The sequence below is a fragment of the Muscardinus avellanarius genome, assembly GCF_963383645.1.
Source record: "Muscardinus avellanarius genome assembly, chromosome: 20".
NCBI classification, from domain to species: domain Eukaryota; kingdom Metazoa; phylum Chordata; class Mammalia; order Rodentia; family Gliridae; genus Muscardinus; species Muscardinus avellanarius.
In genome coordinates this window covers 16,088,398-16,110,415 of record NC_137806.1, presented here as the reverse complement: position 1 = coordinate 16,110,415, position 22,018 = coordinate 16,088,398, and the positions used below count along the sequence as shown (strand labels likewise).

At 38.3% G+C, this 22,018-nt stretch overlaps 1 protein-coding gene across 1 annotated transcript in view; it reads right to left on the bottom strand.

The window, feature by feature from the left end:
* Positions 1 to 22,018, bottom strand: part of CUBN (cubilin) — a gene marked incomplete at both ends in the record, with an annotated part of 282,744 nt that overhangs the window by 46,537 nt on the left and 214,189 nt on the right. Inside the window, 3 exons of the mRNA XM_080716933.1 lie at positions 12,656 to 12,805; positions 14,364 to 14,517; positions 20,146 to 20,333. Coding sequence (XP_080573059.1) covers positions 12,656 to 12,805; positions 14,364 to 14,517; positions 20,146 to 20,333 — 492 coding nt within the window. The remainder of the gene's footprint in view (positions 1 to 12,655; positions 12,806 to 14,363; positions 14,518 to 20,145; positions 20,334 to 22,018) is intronic.

Below are 22,018 nucleotides of genomic sequence, written 5' to 3'. Positions count from 1 at the left end.
TATTAGAAATTAAAATAGACATCAAGGGATATTTTGGCATGTCAGTACTTTTTTTTTAAGATTTATTAAATGGCTCTTTGAAAAGGTGTTACCATTTTGCACTCCCAAGTTACTCTGGGTATTTGATATTCTTCCTGAGTCTGCAGCACTGGCAATCACTCTCCATCTTCTGCACTTTTCTTTTCTTACTCTAACATACCTACACAACTACTAATCTTCCTGTATCTATGGGTTTGTCCATATTCTGGACATTTCACACAGAGTCATACAATCCATGACCTTTTGTGATTGGTTCTTTTACTTAAATGTTTTTGAGGTTCATTCATGGTGTAGTATCAGTACTTCATTCCTTTAAATAGCAGAATGATATTTCATCAGATGGCTATGCCACGTTTTAAATATTCATTCACCAGTGATGAACACTGGTATGTTTCCAATTCTCTCAGGCAGATGAAATTGCTGGATCATATGGCAAATTCACATTGAATTTTTGTTTGTTTGGCATTGAGGTCTAGAACCCAAGGGACATTCTACCTTCAAGCTAAACCTTCAGCACCCTCTTTTTTATTTTGAAACAGGATTATGTTAAGTTGCTGAGGCTGGCCTTGAACCTGCAGTCCTCCTGTCTCAGCCCGGCTTATGTTTAATATTTTGATGCTCTGCCACTCTGTTTTCCTGTGTGGCTATACCATTCTACAACCCCACTCACAATGCACAAGGTTTCCAATTTCTCCACACCATTGCCAACACTTATTATTGTCCATTTTTAATTATAGCCGTCCAAATGGGTGTGAAGTGGTTTGGGTTTGCATTTTCCTGTAACGAAGAATTGCTTCCCATGTTTATTGTCTATTTGTGTATCGTCCTTGAATAAATGTCTACTAAAGCTCTTTATCAATTTCTTAATTAGATTTTCTTTCTATTTTTGAGTTGTTGGAGTTCTTTTACATTCTTGTTAATTACACATTTTTAGGTAGGCATGGTGGTGCATGCTTGTAATCTCATGACTTGGGAAACTGAGACAGGAGGCTCCAGGTTCGCAGCCAGCCTCAGCTACTTAGTGAAATCCTCCACAACTTAGTGAGACCCTGCTTCAAAATAAAGAATAAAAATAGGGTTGGGAGTGTATCTTGGAGGTAGAATGCCTTGGGTTCAATCCCCAGCACCACAAAAAAATAAATAAATAAAAATAAGTAACATATTTATCTGAGGTAAATAGCAAGAAGTAGAACCACTGAGTCAAAAATCAGGCATGTATTTAATTTTATAAGAAACTGACCACTAATTCTCCAGTCTCTAAATATATACTTCTATCAGTGTACATTTCCACCTACAATGTATGAGGCTTTGCAGTGCTCTGTATGCTTCCAACATTTGAAATTGCCAGTCTTTTAAATTTTAGACAGTTTGGTATGTGTGAAATGCTCCTCTCTGTGATATTTGATTTACATTGCTATGATAATTCATGGTGAGGATACTGTTCACATTCTCATTGGAAAATAACAACAACACATTTTATTGCATGTACTTGCCAACTCGAACATATTTAACACCTCCTTTATAGCACACAGACTTTACTTATTTATAAATTCTTTACTTAGAAATAGCCAAAACTACATTATAATTTTTTATAGGAGCCCACATTATTGTATAGTAGACTCTGAAATCCGACTGCCTTATTGCTGTTAGAATACTTGTCACAGAAGTTGGAGACATAATGATACACATTTACTTTATAATTTCAAGCCCCCTGACCATAGACCTTGGTTCAAGGATCTGCCTGTGACCTAAGCCAACCTAACAGGCATCGATTTCGAGAGGTTTGTTTGGAATCTAAAAAGGAGGCAGAAGTGTGCTGGTAAATATAACAACTAACTCTCTAAAACTGAAAAAAAATCCTTAATCTGTAGCATTTGCCATCTGCTATGGTATAAATACTCCCACAGTAGCCAAATTCAGACTATCAACATGTGTTCATTAAATGCAGAAAACTGGCTCTTGCAAGACATAGGTACCAGCTAACTTCAGCATCCACTGGGTAGAGCCATTTTCTCTCTGGTGTGGGTGAGGAGCCGCCATGACCACAGCTGTGACAGGAGCCGCCTTTTCACTGAGAGTCACACTGGAGGAGCACCCCATAAGAATTACCACAGCAGAATATCTAATTACATAATTAAAATACTGGATCAAGCACATTAAAGGAACACTCAATTTTGAGGGCTTCCAGAAGCAAAAAGCAATAAATTGTCCTTTATGTTTAAGCCCATTTGAATTAAGTGTCCTGTAAATTGCACCATAAAAATTCAAATGGTAGCATTTTATAATATTACAATAATGGTTGTCACTATTGATAACAGAACTCCACCGTACTGATTTATATTGATTGGTTGATGACTTTAGGACATGACACATCAGACCCAATCTAGGCCAATCAGATGAGTTCTGAAAGTAACTAAGGGGAGCCAGTGGTATTAGCCAGAGGATGTTAAGCTTGGAAAACACCGGCAGCCATGTTTTCTGACACACGAAGAAGTTACTACGCAGAAAGCAGCAAACCAGGAAACGGGAGCACGTGAAGAAGGCTTACCTTTGGCTATTCTTATTCTAGAAGTCCTCTCATTATTATATTTATTATGGTTTCTTTTTTGTGTGAATCATATTGAAAATGGCATATATTCAGACTGTGCTTGGTGCCCTTTCCTTCCCCCACTTCCCCTGCCCCTCCCAACAGTGAGCGTCCAGGTCGACCATGCTACGCTCGCACTTTGACACAGATTCGGATGTAGCTCCTCCATTAATCAGCCTACCCTTCCAATCCAGACTTGCTGAGGTTTCCCCTCTATTATCTGGAGTCCCTCTGGTATTCCTAATAGTCTCTAATTTGAGCATATTAGAGAAAACCTCATTTTTGAAGTTTCTCTGATGAGTTGTGATAACCTAGAATCCTTCCTATAAATTCTATATCTAAGTTAACCAGAAGATAATTGTACACTTTCAACTCAGATAATCTTGAAATATGTACTCACTTTTACATATTAGTATATCAAAGAGTTAATCCCCCTTTTTGAATCTGAGTATTATCTTGGAGAAAATTAGTGTAGTAACATTAGAAATAGTTATGCAGCTTTCGGCTGGGGGTGTGACTAGATGGCAGAGTGCGCGCCGAGCATGCACAGGCTCTGGGTCTGATCCCTAGCACTGCAAAGAGGAGGCGGAGGAGGAGGAGGAAGAGAAAGGAGTTGGGGAGGAGAAAAAGGTATGCAGTTTAAATCTTAAATAACATTAGGATTTATTTGACTACTAAACTAAGTTTCTATCCAACTTGGGCCATCAACGTGAAATGCTACTTATTAAGTTAATCTTAAAGTAAAGGATTCTGTTATTTTGAAATTTCTAGAATAGAAATGCTTCTAATTGAACATAAATCTACAAGTTAAAATATGAAAGAAATGATTTATAATATAATTAGAAACAATATGATTCTGGGCAATCTAGAACATGAAAGAAAGACATTAAACTCAGATTTATACTTTGAATACTACTAAATTATTATTATTTTTTTATTTTTTGGTGGTACTGGGGTTCCTGGAAGCCCTTCTACCTCTGGGCTACACTCCCAGACCTATTTTTACATTTTTATTTGGAAACAGGGTCTCTTCAGCCAGTGCACGCGGTTGGCTTGGAACCTGCGGGATCCTCCTGTCTCTCCCTCCCAAGCGCGGGGATTAAAATTGTGAGCATAACTTACTGAGAAATAGGTATCTATATTAGCATTTTATAGCCAGTACTAGTCAACATAAGAAGAACTAAACATTTTTAAAAAGAACCTCAAGTTTTAAGTGAACAACTTCAAGAATGTTCAAGTACTTATTTTTATTTATTTATTTTTGGTGGTACTGGGGTTCCTGGAAGCCCTTCTTCCTCCGGGCTACGCTCCCAGACCTATTTTATATTTTTGAAACAGGGTCTCTTACGCCAGCGCGGCTGGCTTCGAACCTGCGCAATCCTCCTGTCTCCGCCTCCCAAGCGCGGGGATTACAAGCGTGCGCCACCACGCCCGGCGTGAATGTTCAAGTACTTATACCTTTTTGAAGTCATTAGTTATAAATCAGACATCTTAACCTTGCGGCTCAGGAATATAAGTTTAAATGTTATTTACATAAGTGCAGATTCACATACAGTTGTAAGATATACCACAGAGAAATCCCTTGAACACATTTCTCATAGCCCTCAACAATGACATCTTTTATTTATTTTTATTTTTATTTACTTTTGGTGGTACTGGGGTTCCTGGAAGCCCTTCTGCCTCCGGGCTACACTCCCAGACCTATTTTTACATTTTTTTTTTTTTTTTGAAACAGGGTCTTCTAAGCCAGCACGCGCAGCTGGCTTCGAACCTGCACAATCCTCCTGTCTCTGCCTCCCAAGCACGGGGATTACAAGCGTGCGCCACCACGCCCGGCTGAATACTACTAAATTATATTCTTAAATTACAACCTCAGAATTTTTCATGAAGACCCTAAACTCTTTGTTAGAATTTTTAAAATTTAAGTATATAAATGTAAAAATAAAAGAACATTCTGTGTTGGCTAGAGAAATACCTTTAGATAGCAACACTATACAAAGTTGTAAAACCCAAATCATAGAATATAGGGAAATATTACTGATGCCCTAGTAAAAGTCTTGGACACATATCTGGTCAAACAGCTGCTACAGAGGTATCCTTTCAGTTTTAAAGAGTTAAGTTTATAGGTTATTGGCCTAAAGATATAGATTATAAGAGTGGTTGTTGATTTAGAAAATTATAGAAAGGCTGCAACATATAAGGTAGTGTCTCTTATCATGTTTTCAAATAATTAATTTAAAAAACTAGTTCAATTATGGAAATTTCATCATGAAATAAAAATGACATAGTGAACCAAAATCAAAACTCATTATTTATAAAATGTCTGTGTTCAACAATGGGAGCTTGTTGGGAGATGCAGAGAAAATTGAGAAGAGATTTGAATTTTTTGATAAATGTCGATGGAACATCAAACACATAAGTAAATCATCCAAAATAATCTGCTTGTTTTCCAAACAAATTCAACAACATGGAAAGCCATAATAGTTTGCGAGTGGCTTCATGCATTAAGAAATTCCAGTAGTCCTTTCTTTTTAGCTAAGATAGCCTTACAAATTTCATCCCTTAAAAAATTAGCATCTATATAACATCAAAGTTATCAAAGTCTAAAGGATATACCAAGAACTAGCAAGAAAAAGTTAATATGCACAAAAATTAATTATAAATATCGTGTCATTTGGCATCAAGTAATTCACATGTACATCTTTTTCTTAAGGTCTACATATCATGTCACTGTGTTAGATAAAAAAAAAAATCAGCTTGATTCTACCAAGAGAAGACACTTGGTGATAAAGACCACAAGCTTCAGTACATAATTCCATTATATGTTCTTCCATAATTATAGGAGGAGCCTATATAACATATGCACAAAACTTTCAAGTAGAACACAGTTCAATGTAATTAGAGGCGATTGTCTTCTAGAGAGAGAATGTCTGAACACAGTTCATAAAGCAGCAAGATGGATATCAAAATTGGATTTATGGCCAAGACATTAACACAGTTAATCCTACAAGTGAACATGTCAGGAGGAGAAGCATCCTGAAATTTAACAACATTCTCTTTTTGGACTAGAATCCATGAGATGGGATAGGAACCTATAATCATTCTATCTTCAATAAATAATTTGACACATATCTACCAAGGAAATCTCTGAACTGTAAATCAATTCTTCATGATTTGTCTTTAATGGCTATTTCTATCCTTCGAAAAACTTTAAGCCATATTTACTGTTTGAAATGTGTAAAGCTCTATGTAATGTGTTGAAATTTAATTGTTATTTCATTTTCCTGGGCTTCATTACAGCGCAATGTCTGATTCTGACTTCCATCATTATTTCTAAAAACTTGTAGATAATGAAAAAGAAAGTAAGGATGGATAGTTCAGAAAACAGCACAGACTTGTGCAATTAGATTCAGCCTGTAATTCTTCAGAGTCACAGAGAGGGAGAGGTGCCCAAATGGCTGACTATGGGGGAGAATCCGTTATTTGGAATAGTTTCATGTTTTAGAAAAGATCAAGTCTTTTTCAATAGAGTAGAAAAGGGTTCTAAGGGAAAAAGTGATTTAGAGTACAGAAATGATAAGATCTGCTGTTGTTTGATTAGCTTCCTCTGAAAAGCATGAAAACTGGTCTCGTAGGTGGAGAAAATAAATCATCAGAGTCGCACATGTGAGAATAGAGCTGAGCTCCAGCCGGTGCGAAGCAAAAGACTCAAAGCGACGAAGCCAGAATCTCCCAGAAACGAAACTGCCTCCTCTAGGGTCCTGCCAATTTGAATACAATATCAATAGGAAATGTTTCAGTAGAACCACTGCCCAATTTCTTCTAAAATAACTCAGTGCAAAATAGGCTCACTGTCTGAATTATTTAGAAACAATTGAGAAAACAAAGAGAAAAAATGGCAAGTAGTTGAGCAACACCACTTTTAGAAAAACTTAAATGGGAGGAAGAGAATGTAGAATAAAACAACTAAAAATTTCAGTTATTGCGCTCCTTGATGAGCAAAAAGGGCAGTAAGAAAAAATAAATCGGAAACTCTGTTTTTCTCTTCCTTTTCTTTTTAGCATAATAATAGACGCAGCCTGTAAACCAGAACTTCTAAGTTAATCAGAGAGAATTCAGGAAAATGTTAAGTAGGGCTTCTCAGCTGAGTGCTCTGGAAACCTAGCCCATGGCCCCTGGGACGTCTGAGACCATCCCTGGAGGGGAAGGAGCAAAAGCTTTTGGCTTCTAGTGACCTCCAGCCCATGTGCCGAAGGCTGCAGTACTAGCCAAGGAGTCTCAAGAGTCATCTGAACCTCAGAAACGCTGAGTTTAGAAGCTGGCCTAGACATAGAAGTTTTCAAATTACGAATCTGTAGGGGATTAGAAGGCACAAAGCCCTGGGTTCAATCCTAGTCCTGCAAAAACAAACAATTTTTTTCTAAATCTCTCTTATCACTAAGATAAGTCAATGTTATTATTCATTAAACCCAGGGGCAGTCTACCTCTGAGTTACACCCTCAGACCTATTTGGAAACAGGGTCTCACTAAGCTGTGGAGCGCCTCACTAAGCAGCTGAGGCTGCCTGAGAACCTCCAATCCTCCTGTCTCAGCCTCCCAACTACTGGGATTACAAGCGTGAGCCACCACACCTGGCTTATTTTTTAAATTTGAAACAGGGTCTTTCTAGGGTTCTGAGAGTCTTACTGTGTTGCTGAGGCTGTCTTTGAACTTGTGATCCTCCTGTTTCAGCCTCCCAAGTACTGGAAGTACATGTGCCACCATGCCCAGCTTATTATCCAATTTTTATATGATCAAAGAATAGAAATCTCGCCTCTTTTGTAAGTGCTTTATATACAAAGTAAATAAACAAACACCGGGCCTATGATTTTTCCAGAAGCTTAACAACATGTAGTTCACCATATAAATAACAAGGTCACAAAAATATAGGTTTGAACTATTCGATATTTGGGAAAATAAATATTTATTTAATAATGCTTATTTTCAAATAAGCACTCACATTAGTCACCTGCAGTTCTTAGGACAGCTATTAGGACAGTATTAGGAATGTAAAAGTATTGAAAAAGTTGGAGAAATGTAGGCAAGCATAAAATAACACACTTTTAGAGCAATTTACTCTTTGGTGAGTGGAAATTAGGTCACTGAGCCGGGCGTGGTGGCTCATGCTTGTAATCTCAGCATTTGGGAGGCTGAGGCAGGAGGATGAGGTTAGCAGACAGCCTCAGCTACTTAGTGAGGCCCTTTGCAACTCAGCGAGACACTGTTTCAAAATAAAGAATAAAAAATAAAGCTGGGGGTGTAGCTCGGAGGTAGAATGCCCCTGGGTTCCATCCCCAATAAACTCAAAAGAAGAAGAAGAAGAAGAGAAGGAGGAGGAGGAGGAGGAGGGGGGGGGAGGGGGAGGGGGAGGGGACGGGGACGAAGGAAGAAGGAGGAAGGAGGAAGAAGGAAGAAGGAAGAAGGAAGCAGGAGGTAGGTCACTGAACCTTTATAACCTTTCTGGATTGAGAGAACCAGCCGTGGCGGCATAGTCAGTCTATATGCTTGAATAGAGATACCTTCCTGGAGCAGCTGCCAGTGTTTGGTAGACACAATGCAGAGTCCAGGGCGCTCCCTCAGAGGGTTTTGTAGCCCGTCATTCTTCTTGCCCGTTCCACTTTTTGTGCTAATGACCCAACAACAGGACAGTCCTAGAGCCCTTGTCTCCGCCACAGTCCAGAGTGGCTCTGCTGGCCTGCTGGGCTCAGAAATGCTTGGACAGCATCTTTCAGAATCACTTCCTAGGCCTATAGCAGCTAGAAAGGCCAAGGCTCCTTCGACAGAGCTATGACCTTCCTTGAAGGCAATTCTCAGCTTTAGCACAATAAAATTGCAGGCAAATCCCTCAGGCTCACCATAAAGGGCTGGGGAAAGCTTATGTTTGCTATTGACATTGAATCTCTACTTTGTTGATGGTGTTCAGTGAATGTCATTATTTATATGATCACTGATAAGAATCTAATCATAAAATAAATTTGATTAATGGTGCCCTTTTGGGAAATCATCATATTCTGATTAATCTATAGCTAGGCATTTATCCATTCAGCAATTTGAAAATGCCGAGTACTTATAACACTGGAAATGTCACAGGACATTATCATAAGGATATCATTTTACAAAAATTGCGTCTCCAACTGGGTGCAGATTAGCAAATGTGTTGGTGGAAGATGCAATCACTTTAATCTGGCATTATCTGACTTTCACAGCTACTATTTTATATACAGCCTTGTGCCTTCTCACAGTGGGGATGCATTCTGAATGTTGCATCATCAGGTGTTTTGCAGATATGCAAACATCATAGAATATACTTACACAACTGAAATGTCAACAACGTTACTAGTTGGCAGAGTATTATAGGACCACCTTGTACATGTGGTCCATCATCAACTGAAAGGTGAGTTTATGGTACATGACTGTGTGTATTTAAAAGCAATGTGATTATCAGAAAGACAATAATTTTCACAATCACATTTATGTGATTAGTAAGTGGCTGTCCTGACCTGAAGACCCATCCAAAAACACTGTGCTCTCCCAGGGCACCAAATGCCAGGAATTGTGTGTGGCACTGCCCCCTTTCCCCACTAGTCAACTGACTCAGGAAGCTGCTACTTGCAGGGGCAGAGGGTTCCTCGTGGTAGTACATGTACCACCGATGCCATCAGTGCTTTTCCTGGCACTATAGCATACTGACTAGTGACTCTTCTTTTGAGCTCAACTGGTATCAGTATATGATATTCTCATATTTATCTAATTCAATGAGAATAAAACCACATGGAAGCCAAGGGTGGTGGCACACATCTGTAGCCTGTAATCCCAGTATGTGGGTGGCTGAGACATGAGGATCACAGGTTCAAGGCCAGTCTCAGCAATTTAGCAAGGCCCTGTTTCAAAATAAAAAATTAAACAAAGGGGCTGAGGGTATAGCTCAGTGGAAGAAAGCCCCCGAATTCAATCCCTACTGCCACAAAAATAAAGATAAAAGAAGGAAGAAAGGAAGGAAGGATGAAAGAAAGGAAGGGAATGAAAGTGCAAGCATATTTTACCTGTAATTTTTCCTGATAATATAGGCAATACAAAATAGTAGAGAAAAAATAAAAAAACACATACAAGCATTATTACTATGTGATCATGCTTAAAGTACTGCCCAACAGTCCAAGAGATTTTACTCACAATTATGTTATCTTAAGGGTCATCTAGTAAAACGGTTGCATCTTCCTACAATGCTTTAGGCATCATGAATCTCACCTTAAATTACTGAGGTTTTGTGGTGTCAGATGCCAGCACACTGCATCTTACTTCATATTTCATGTTCATAGTGACAAACATGAATTTATACCTGGCATTTCCTAGAAGCATATGTGCCAAAAAGTACAGAAGGTGAGCTCACAGAAAAGGAAAATGGAGAAGCCTTGTGTAATTTATCCGTTTAAGAACACTACTAGTATGTCATTTTTACTTTTGTAAGCCATACATGTCCTGATGAACATTATAGATGATTTTGCTAAGAGAGCCTTTTCACTGTCATAAGAGATGAAACCAAATAGAAAGAAACCCTGGCGTGCGGAATTAGCTTGATCAATTTACAGATTAATATAGTTTAGAAATAGCTAATTTGGCCAGGTGCATTGCTGCACACCTGTAATTACACACAGGAGGAGTACAGCCTCATCAACAATCTAAAAGGCTGAGAGTATAACTCAGAGGTAGAATGCCCTCTGGATTCAATCCCTAATAACAAAAATAGCTCACTTTACAATAGCTATAAAACTCCAAAAAAGAAATTTAGAGTATGCAGAAGTAGCTTGATAATTTTATAGATTAATATAGTTTATAAATGTCTAATTTATTTATATATACATAAAACAAATTCATGTATAAATACATGAATATATATATATCCATCTACTTGAAGGAATTTCCTCTCTGCTTCATAGTATCCATTGATCATAAAGTTGTGCATATTGTTAGTCAGAGCTGGGCCCAAATCAACAGCCCCACTATTAGAGTAGTCAGCAGTGAATTCCCTAGTTGGGAAATGAGCCAGAGGTGCTCTTGTGGTTAGGAATTTCAGCACTGACGACCAGGATTGGGAAAACAAAGATAATACAGATAAAGGAAAAGAAAGACTATCCCATGATAATATTTGGTAGAAGCAGAACTCAGATGTTAATCTTATTTACTTGCTCAATATTTGTTGAGAACATATTTTGCCTTAACAAGACAGTTTCTCTCGTTTGTTAGTTTATAGTGTGTGGATGAACAGGGGTGTGTATTCACCTGTGTGTGCAGAGTGTAAATGCAAATGAATACATTGAAAGCTATGTTAATTTGTAACACATTTCAGGCAATTAATATGATATTTATGTCCTTAAATTCCTGACACTATTTTTCATTTTTAGGTAAAACAGCTATAAGACTGTATAAAATTTTATTCACATTTATATTAAATCTACCCTGTAACATTTTATTCCTTTATTCAAATGGTGATTTAGATTGTCTCTGCCTCTACTTCCCCCTCATTAATTTCCTAAGAATTATTTGTAATTTACTTATTAATAAGCTTACCTTCCATGACCATAATAAAAAGACAAGGGATAAGTATTGATGAAGACAAGGAGAAAAGAGAACTCCTTGACACTATTAGTGGAAATGTAAATGGGTGCAGCCATCATGGAGAATAGCATGTTGGTTTTTGAAAAGGGCTTCCAGCACCAGGCGTGGTGGCACACACTTGTAATCCCCGCGCTTGGGAGGCAGAGACAGGAGGATCCCGCTGGTTTGAAGCCAGCCGCCGTGGCTTAAGAGACCCTGTTTCCAAATAAAAATATGAAAATAGGTCTGGGAGTGTAGCCCGGAGGTAGAAGGGCTTCCAGGGACCCCAGCACCACCAAATAAATAAATAAATAAATAAATAAATAAATAAATAAATAAATAAATAAAAAAGGGCTTCTATATTATCAAGCAAGTCTACTTCTGTTATAAATCACAAAGAAATGAAATCAGAATATATATACTATATATGTAATATATATATTCCCATGCCCATTGCAGAATTATTCAAACAGCTACATATGGAAACAACCTGTATCCATTGATAGCTGAATGTATAAAGAAACTGTGGGGGCTGGAGGAGTAGCTCAGTGTTAGAGAGCATGCCTAGCATGTATGAGGCTCTGGGTTCAATTCCTAGCACTGCAAAAAGAAAATAAAAATGTACTGTATGCATAACACATGCACACACAGACACACACACATATGCACATGAAATACTATTCAGATTTTAGATTTTATAAAGAAGAAAATCTTACTGTTTCTGGCAGCAAGAGTGAACCTGGAAGACATTATGCTATGTGAAATAAGCCATGTATAAAAAGCAAATACTGCATGATCTCACTTCTGTGTGAAATCTAAAAATGTTGAATTTGAAGAAGCAGAGAATAAAATGGTAGTTAGCAGATATTGAGAGAAGGAGAAGAAGTGACATGTTTGTCAAAGGATATAAAATTTCATTTATTCTACTGGAGGAATGGATTTAGGAATCTATTATACAGCAGTTGACTGTAATGAATAACAATGTATCATCCACTTGAAAATTGCTGAGAATAAATCTTAAATATTCTCATCACCAAAAATGGATAAACATATGCGTTAGATACGCTTTTATAATTTTTATTATTTGGTGATGTTGGGGATTGAACCTAGGGGCATTTTGTACCCGCCCAGCCCTATTTTTTTTTTTTAACATGGAAACAGGATCTCACTAAGTCGCTGAGGTTGGCCTCGAACCTGCGTTTCAGCCTTCCAAGTAGTGGGATTACAACTGTACAACACCACATCCAGCTAGATATGTTAATTAGCCATATCTAGCCATTGCACAATGCTGGATCTCAAAGCACCATGTGGTATCACATATCAAAACATCATGTTATATAAACTTACACAAAGTTTTTGTTAATTTAAACTAATTAACTCTAAAAAGAATAAACATACCTTCCAACTGGAAAGACAGGAAAGTCAGGAAGATGAGAGACTGAGTTCTGGAGCCTATGACATAGGAGCAGTTCATGCTGTTGTCATATAGCCTTGGGAAGTTTGGAGAAATGATGTCACCTATAGGGTCAGTGAAATTTCTTCCACATCCTACATAGGAAAAGAAGCCATCATCAGAACATTTGTTCACACATTACTGTCTATTTTATCAGTAAAAGGAAGATACCATTTCATAAATTCTTCAAAGACAGTTTCCTGAGATATGTAGATGGAAGAAGCAATAACGAAGAGGCAGACGCTTTTTACAAGCATTCCTCCAGAAGAAGGACACTGAATACATTTTTTGAAAGTGCTGCAGAATTTTAGGCGCTAAGTAGTAGAAATTTTACCGCACGTGCATTTCAGATTCTTTAATCTTATGATATTTTTAAAAGGATGTTAGCAAAGATTGAATATGGTTTTTGTAGCTAAAGAAACAAAACTACTTTAAACATTTCATGATTCTAAAATGTTTTATTAGAAACAAAATTATTCTTATTAGTATTGTAATCCAGCCATAAGAGGAATGCTAATTGCTTTTGAAAACTAGTTGAATTTACTAATCATAACTATCGTCAAATTCTCACCTGAATCCCTAGTGTCATAAGTAAGGACAAAGTATTTTTACCATTAAAATGATATTTCGTTTTCATAGAACCATTAACTAGTTGATTCATATCACTCCATGATAGCTCAAGTGTGAGGATGTCAGTATCCTTTTAAACTGTAATTATGAAAACACACAGGATTCATACGCATGCACATATACCAGGAGCCATCTGAAGACCCAAGACTGGGTCCGGATTGACACTGTTGCGTTCTTTCAATCATCCTCACTCTTTGCGTCTGAAGCACCTGTCTACTTGTGATCCCCTCTAACTCCTCACTGCAATTAGTGGTGATGTGGTTTAATTCAGCCAACATGCATGGGCTATTCCTTCTCAGACTTGAAACCATCTGTAGTTCCTACTCACCTAATCTGTGCCTAGTAATTAGAGAAGCCAGCCCATGTACTCAACTAGGAGTGCTCCCAGGAAGGTGGCTCTCAAAGTTTGCTGACTTGAGAGGTCTCTGGAGGAGAGATCAAACATGCCAGACACACACACGGATATTCTGGGCTCAGATGGGCCTAGGATGCCCAGGAACTGCATGTGTTTCATGCTCCCCAAGTGACCGCAATGCTGGTAATCATGGACCCTAAGCCAAGCACCGTGACTATTTATTCTGCAGAAGCCCCCCTGAGCTTCTGCCGAATATCCACTCACTCTAAATCCTAGGCTCATTTTAGATGTTGGCTGGTAGTAGTAATGTCTTTTATATCATTTTTAAGACTTTTTTATTGGTGCACTGTAGTCACCAATACTTTTTTATTGGTGCACTTTTTTATTGGTGCACTTGTACTCTTAATGGAGTACAAGATGGTAGAGACATACATACACACTTCACTCATTTCTAAATTGATGTACTATTGAATTCAGTTGTAGTCTCACTGACTTTTGAAGCAAAGCTGTCCTTTGGGGATTAGGTGGCTGGTCTGTGTTCCTTTCCTTGGGCCTCCAGTTCAAGGTTCAAGTCAGCTCTGGCTTAGCTTTCCCAGTATTGCCCAAGATTGCCTGTGGCTCCCATACACTCTGAATATGCATTGGGTTTGATTTTCGGTGCTACTTACTGCTTGCAAAAGATGCAGAGAAGCCCTGGGCTGGTTCCTCCTGAGACTGGAAGACTGCAGTGAATGAGTTACTTGGCGTGATGATGGGACGGGGTGCCACGTCCCCACAGTGTGTAGCTAACAGGACTCGGCTTCTCTCAATTCCTGCCCACACCTAGTAAGATCACAGCATGACTTAATGCTTGCAGTTTTCCCCTGCCAATATCTTAATGTGCATGGGACTGAAAATAGTGGTTCTCAGGCTTATGTAGAAAAACATAACAATAAATAAAACACATACATATCTGAATATTTTCTTTTGAGGATGTTTTTAAGACCCTTTTAAAATAGTCTCCCCATTCTGACTTTTCCAAGGAGATTGTTTATTTTTGTGTAGCTGGGAGGTGACAAAACAAAGAACTAATCACTATTCAGTTTCCTCTTGACTTTTAGTTGACCCAATCTAAGTGTGCTTTCCTTCACCAAAACACATTTGGCGATGACAAGGAGGCATTCTTGATTATGACATCTGTGTGTTAGGGGGCAGTATTGAGTGCATGGGGGCCAGGGATATTGAAAACTATCCTGTAATGCACATAAAACTCCTCCCATACCACACATAAATGCTAATTACCTGATCCTTGACAGTAATTGGATATAGATTAATCTTACTTGACTAGTCAATATAATCTTCACATCAAATTAGATAGGTATATCCATTCCAATATATAATTTTCAAGAATATTCCTCAAACGGAGCAATCAAACATCAAACCATAAAAATATTTCGACTGGAAAGATTCTATAGGAAGATATGTGAATGAACACTAATTCAATATTTCTCCGTTTCTTAAATCCATACTATTTCAATTGATTTTCAAATACTTGTATCGAGCTGTTAGCCATCTTTCCTACAACAAATTGCATTTGCCATTTATTAGGTAAAGTGAGTGTCTGGCATCATAGCTACTAAGAACAAAAGTACAGATATTCTGCCAAATGCCTATAATCAATAAATTGTAAGGAAAGAGATTTTACCCAGCATCCCCAACTTTACCCAAGAAACCTTTAAGTTACTTTCCCCTCTTCATCATCATCCAAGTTAACAGTACATCGTTTTCTATCCATGTTTCACAAAATTGTGAGCATAACTTACTCCGAAATAGGTATCTATATTAGCATTTTATAGCCATTACTAGATAGTCAACATAAGAAGAACTAAACATTTTTAAAAAGAACCTCAAGTTTGCTAAGTGAACAACTTCAAGAACGTTCAAGTACTTACACCTTTGTGAAGTCATTAGTCATGAATCAGACATCTTGCGGCTCAGGAATATGTTTAAATGTTATTTACATAAGTGCAGATTCACATACAGTTGTAAGATAAACCACAGAGAAATCCCTTGAACACATTTCTCATAGCCCTCAACAATGACATCTTTTAAAAGTATAGTATAAGCTGGGCATGGTGGTGCATGCCTGTAATACCAGTCTTCAAAAGCAGGAGGATCACAGGTTCACAGCCAGCCTCGGCAACTTAGTGAGGCCCTTAGCAACTTAAGTGAGGCCCTTTTCAAATTAAAAATAAAAAAGCATGGGAAGGAGGCATGGGTAGGGAATGGGGTGGAGATCGCATAAGGGCTAATTGGGTGATATGTACATGTATGTCTCCACAAGACTTTTATTCCACTAAGATGTATGACTACAATGCAAAAATAAAAAATAAAAAAATAGGGCTGGGGTCATAGCTCAGAATGCCCCTCGGTTTAATCCCCAGTAGCACAAAAAGTAAATAAATACAAAAATAAACAAAATTTTAAAAAGTATAGTATTACAACCAAGTTATTGACACGCATGTGACTACCAATCTTATTTAGTTTCCTAGTTTTATGTGTGTACATGTGTTAAGTTATATATAACCACATTCAAGATACTGTACAGTTCTAAGACCAGGAAAATACTTAAAGTTGCCCTTTTATAACCACACACAATTTGCTTTCACGCCTCAATCTTTGGTGGCCCTTCATTTTTAAAATATTGCCATTTCAAAATATTATCTAAGTATTTCCTTGAAGACAATCATGTCATCAGCAACAGTGACCGTTTTAGTTTTTCTTTACCAATTAGTATGTTTTTCATTTGTTTTTTCTTTCCTCGTTGACCTATCTAGAACCTTCAGTACTATGTTGAATAAAAGTGGTGAAAATGAACATTGTGCCTTTTTATGATCTTATGTGGAAAGCATTCAGGCTTTCACCTTTGAGGATGACACCTACTTTTTATATTTTTATTTGGAAACAAGGTCTCTTAAGCCAGTGCGGCTGGCTTCAACCTGCACGATCCTCCTGTGTCTGCCTCCCAGACTGCAGGTTTTTATAGTTGCTTTTTATCAAGTTGGGGTAATTCCCATATATTTCTAGCTTTCTAGGGGTTTTTAAAATTATCAATCTGTTCTTGGTTTTGTCCATTTTTACTGTACCACAATTGTTAGAGAATACATTTTTGTTGTTTAAATCCACCAAGTTTATGAAAGTTTGTTATGGAAATAGTTTTAAAAGACTTGATCCTTTTACCTTGTTAATGTTTAATTTATAAATATGGAGTTTTTCATAGTATTGTCTAAATATCTCCTTAAGGGCTATAAAATTTTAGTGATATTCCTTATTGCATTCCTACCTTATAGTGCTGGTATGTGTGCTTTGGATTCAATAACTCCTATATTTTGATGGTGTAATATAAGCCATTTATAATAGTTATATATAGTGTTACATCTAACATTTTGTTGTTTGCTCTCTGTTTATTTCCTCTGTTTCCATTTTATTTTACCTTCTAGGGATGCCATTCTGAAGTATACAGTGTTTCGTGTATATCTCTCAAGTAGTCTGGCCGTCACTGTTCAGGGTGTTACATGTGTGATTACCAGAGTCTCCTGGCATCCACACTAGAGCACTTTGAATGGAGTGTGGAATTTGACTTCCTCTTGGGCTCCTTTACCTTACCGACTCTTTATTGCCTGGAGTATCAGAGGACATTCTAATCTTTTTAAAAAGTTCTTAACTATCACTCATAACACATGAAGAATATTTTATTGTATGTATGCAGCATCTCCTCTCTTTGTATGCTGCTTTCTCTTTTCTGATACTCCAAGATTCCTTCTTGTATCATTTCATTGGTTTGAAGAGCTTCCATCAGACAATCTTTCCTAAGAGGTACCCTAGGGATAGTTTCTTCTGGTTCTTTATATGATAGGCTTTTATTTCTTCCTTATTCCTGAAGCATAATTGTCTAGCTATAAAGTTTATGGACAGCCATTCTTGTATTTTAACACATTACGTCTTCCCTGACTTCATTCTCTTCTCTCTGTGGTCCGGTGGTGATATGAAGTTGGGCCTCTTGTTATCGCTGATGGGTCTCTGAGGCTTTGTTCGTGTTTTTATTTTTAAAGTCTATTTTCTCTTTCTGTCCATAGGAGTGGATTCTACTGTTCTGTCTTCAAGTTTATTGGTTCTATTCTTTGTCATTTCCACTCCACTACTGAGCGAACCAGTGATTTATTTTAGCTGTCATATATTTTCATTTCTATAGCTGTTTAGTCCTTCGTTTTGTAACTACTATGTCTTTATTGATATTTTCTACTTTTGTTTCTAGAGAACTCCTCAGCGATGGCAGCAGCCACTTAACACCCTTGTCATAAAATCCCAGCATCGGATTCATCTTAGTGTTGACGTTACTTGATTGCCTTTTCTCACTCAAGCTTGATGTTCTTTGTTTTTATTATGCTGGGTACTTTATTTTATCAGACCCTGAACACTTTGTTATATTAAAAGACCCTGGGTCTTATTTGAACCTTTTATTTTAGCAGGAAGTCACACCCGTGTCTGTGTAGAATGTGATTTTTCATACTTTTTGTGGGCTGTGGTTCCAACAGCTTTTCAATTTTCAGAATCTTCATGGTGTAAATTTGGTCTGCTTGTTTTTTACGGTGCTGGTTTATATAGTTCTTGCTAGGGTTAACTTCACGGGTTCCTCAAATTAAAGGGAAAGAGTCCAGTAAAACTCCCCTGACAATGGGCCCTGCCTGCCCTGATGTCTTTGGGTGGGGAAGGAGCATCTTTGGCTTATGGGGCCAAAGTGGCTTTGGGGGCCTTTGTCCCACTGCCCTCATCTCTCTGGGCTGTGAGGAAGGTTTCTCGCTCACAGGTGCAGTGGGGCGCCCCCTCCAGACCGCCTGCTTGCGCTTCACCCCTTTACCTCTCCTTCCCGCCTGAAGAGCATCTCTTGGGAGAGACAGGAGTCTTGGGCCTGAGAGGAAAAAGACTGCTTCCTCTGACACTTTTTTTTTTTTTTTGGTATGGGGATTGAACCCAGGGGCATGCTACCTCTGAGCTATACCCCCAGCCCTTTTTTATTTTTTTATTTGAACCAGAGGCTCACTAAGTTGCTGAGGCTAGCCTTGAATTTGTGATCCTCTTGTCTCAGCCTCCCAAGTCCTGGGATTATAGACATGCACTACCATGCTGGGCTTAGCACCTATTTTTGGCAAGTGATGTCATTTCTGGTGGTGGTGGGCTTCATGAGGTTATCACAGGGCTTCCATTTTATCCAGAGAAGAAATGAGCCCAAGTCATTGCTCACATTCTATTTTTACAACTGGAAAACTTATATGGCTTTACTTAAGTCTGCTCATGTGACATTGACTCATTTCATGAGAAGAAAGTTCACTTATTTTATGAAAAAAAAGTCATTAAGAAAAGTGCATATTTATTATGTATATATTTTATGTAAGTATTGAATTTTCATTTTAACGGGAAGCATGGATCAATGAAATATAAAACCTAATTCCCAAGATAATATGAAATAATAACATTGACAATAACAGACACATCTACTCATTAGGTGATTCTATATTCCAGGTACTAAGTACTATTTATGTTATTTTATCATATTACCTCTAAGTTTAAAACAGACTTACCAAAGTATAAATGATTCTTTTTATTTTATGGTTGAATAATTTGAAGCCCAAATGTAATTATTTGAAGCCCCAAAATAATTTAATTAGCTCATAAGAGAAGGGGCAGGTAGTAAGTATGGGGATGAATGATTGGGGCAAGGCCAATGCGGCCTTGAGGTCAATATTCTTTTCACTAAAAGGCTCAGTTTCTTACAGATACAACTTGAGATGAAAGCAGCACAGATGAAATTAATCTGTGGTAGGATCCTCGTGGGCGTGCGGATGGAACGTGAAGAGGCAGCGCACATGCGCAGTGCTCATGACGTGCCCCCCACCCTGCCATCGCTCATTTATGGGCTCTTGTGAAAACATGGGACTTCTCGAATTTCCACAGCATATGCTAATTTTTCTTGTGATGATGCCTTACATTGTAAGGGGCGTTTGTCCTTTAGATTGAAAGGAGGAAGAAATTGAGAGGAGAAGGATGGGTGATGGGAAAGGAAGGGAAATGAGGAAGGAAGAAAGGGAGGAAAGGAAAATGGCCTTCTTTTCTTAGTTTCCTAATAAGAAAAGAACCACTAATGGTCATAAGAATTCAGTAAGGTCAGAGAAAAATCTCCTTAACTGAGTTACTTTGCATGTTTATTAGCAACTGAAAAATCACAGCGTGACATGTTTTCTGCTTCAATTTTTAACTCCTAAGTGTGGGGGTTTCTTACTTTCACATCCAAGAAATTCAAGCAGCAAATCGGTCACTTTCTTACTTTGAGAAATGCCTCCGAGTCATCTGCAGCCTAAACATTTATGTTCTTGAAACCAATTTGGTGCCAATTAAGTAAATAAGTGCACCCACCTTCAGAAAGCTCTTCTGACACTGTCCATCACCGCTGGGGATTCGGAAGTGGCTGTCGAAGCTGATCTCCCAGTGGTTACTTTCATGGGCAATGGCTTTCCAGGCACACCTGCTGTTTTCAGGAAAGTTCTGAGGCCAGTGAGGGGACCTGATTGTACCATTGTCCGAATGAAATATTCCACCGCAACCTGAAAAATCGTCGTGTGAGAAATCATAGATCTGGAAAGGAAATAACAACTTTGGAAACCTGAGACTGCTACAGAAGAAACACTTCTAAAGCTGAGAGCTCAGTTCACTGCTCCTCCCGTATGTTTCGTCTTTGGGCCAGGTACATAGCAGCAAGGATTCTCAACAGCTGGAAGGTGAATCAAGAGGAAACTGCTCCTGACACTGTTTTGTTACACCTAGGTCAAACTCGACTGAGACCATTATCTTTACGTTAAAGAGGGTAGACTTCGCTGGGTGTGATGGTTCATGCTTGTAATCTTGGTACTTGGGAGGCTGAGACAGGAGGATCACAGGTTTGAGGCCAGCCCCAGCAAACTAGAGAGATCTTGTTTCAAAATAAAAAATAAAATAGGGCTAGAGGTTTAGCTTGGAGGTAGAATGCCCCTAAGTTAAATTCCCAGCATGACATAAGAAGAAGGAGGAGAAAAAGAAAAGGATAGTCCTTTATCCTATCTTCAAAGGACACTAACATTTCTACCCGTCTTGAGGTCATATGCATATGGCCCAGCAGTGCCAACTTGTACATTTAATTACCAGTAACACAAAGGAATAAAGGAATGCAACTCTTTACCCATTTGTAATTTTACTCTAACATACTAAATAAGAGAAAGCAATTTTAAGTTGGAAAAAATTCTTCCAGTAAGCAATCTGGCTCATTCATATTGAAACTAACTAATGGATGAAAATAAATTATAGGGATTTAGATAAAGAAAAATCTATAATTATTTTCATACTCTTAAAACATATTCTTTTTGTTTTGTGGGTCTGGGGATGGAACCCAGGGGTATTTGACCTCCGAGCTACAACCCCTTCCCTATTTTTTATTCTTTCTCTTTCTTTCTTTCTTTCTTTCTTTCTTTCTTTCTTTCTTTCTTTCTTTCTTTTTCTTTCTTTCTTTCTTTCTTTCTTTCATTCTTTCTTTTTTCTTTCTTTCTTTCTTCTTTTTTGGTGGTACTGGGGTTCCTGGAAGCCCTTCTATCTCCGGGCTACACTCCCAGACCTATTTTATACTTTTTTCATTTGGAAACAGGGTCTCTTACGCCAGCGCGGCTGGCTTCGAACCAGCGCGATCCTCCTGTCTCCGCCTCCCAAGCACAGAGATTACAAGTGTGCGCCACCACGTCCGGCTTTATTCTTTATTTTGAAGCAGGGTTTCACTGAGTTGTGGAGGGCCTCACTAAGAAGCTGAGGCTGTCTGCGAACCGCAGTCCTCCTGTCTCAGCCTCCTGAATGCTGGGATTACAAGCGTGCGCCACCACACCTGGTTCATATTCTTAAGAGACGACAAGGGGAAAAAAAATGAACTCAAAGCAAAATCCAGGCAGATGTGGTGATGTATGTCTCAAATTCCAGTACTTGAGAGGCTGGGACAGAGGATCACAGATTGGAGACCAGCCTCAGCAACTTAGTAAGCCTGTCAGCAACCTTATGAGACTGTTTCAAAAACAAAAGAAATAAAATAAAAAAGGGGTGGAGGTGTTGCTGGGATGTAGAAAGTCTCCAGGTTAAATCCCCAGTACAAAAAAAACCAGAATGAAGGTCAGTGGAAGGGTCTCCCCTGATCTTTGGCTTTTAAGCCCCTGAACCAGTTATTCGCCTACAACTAAAACTTCAATACAACTTGAATAGCAGCCAGTGGCTAAAT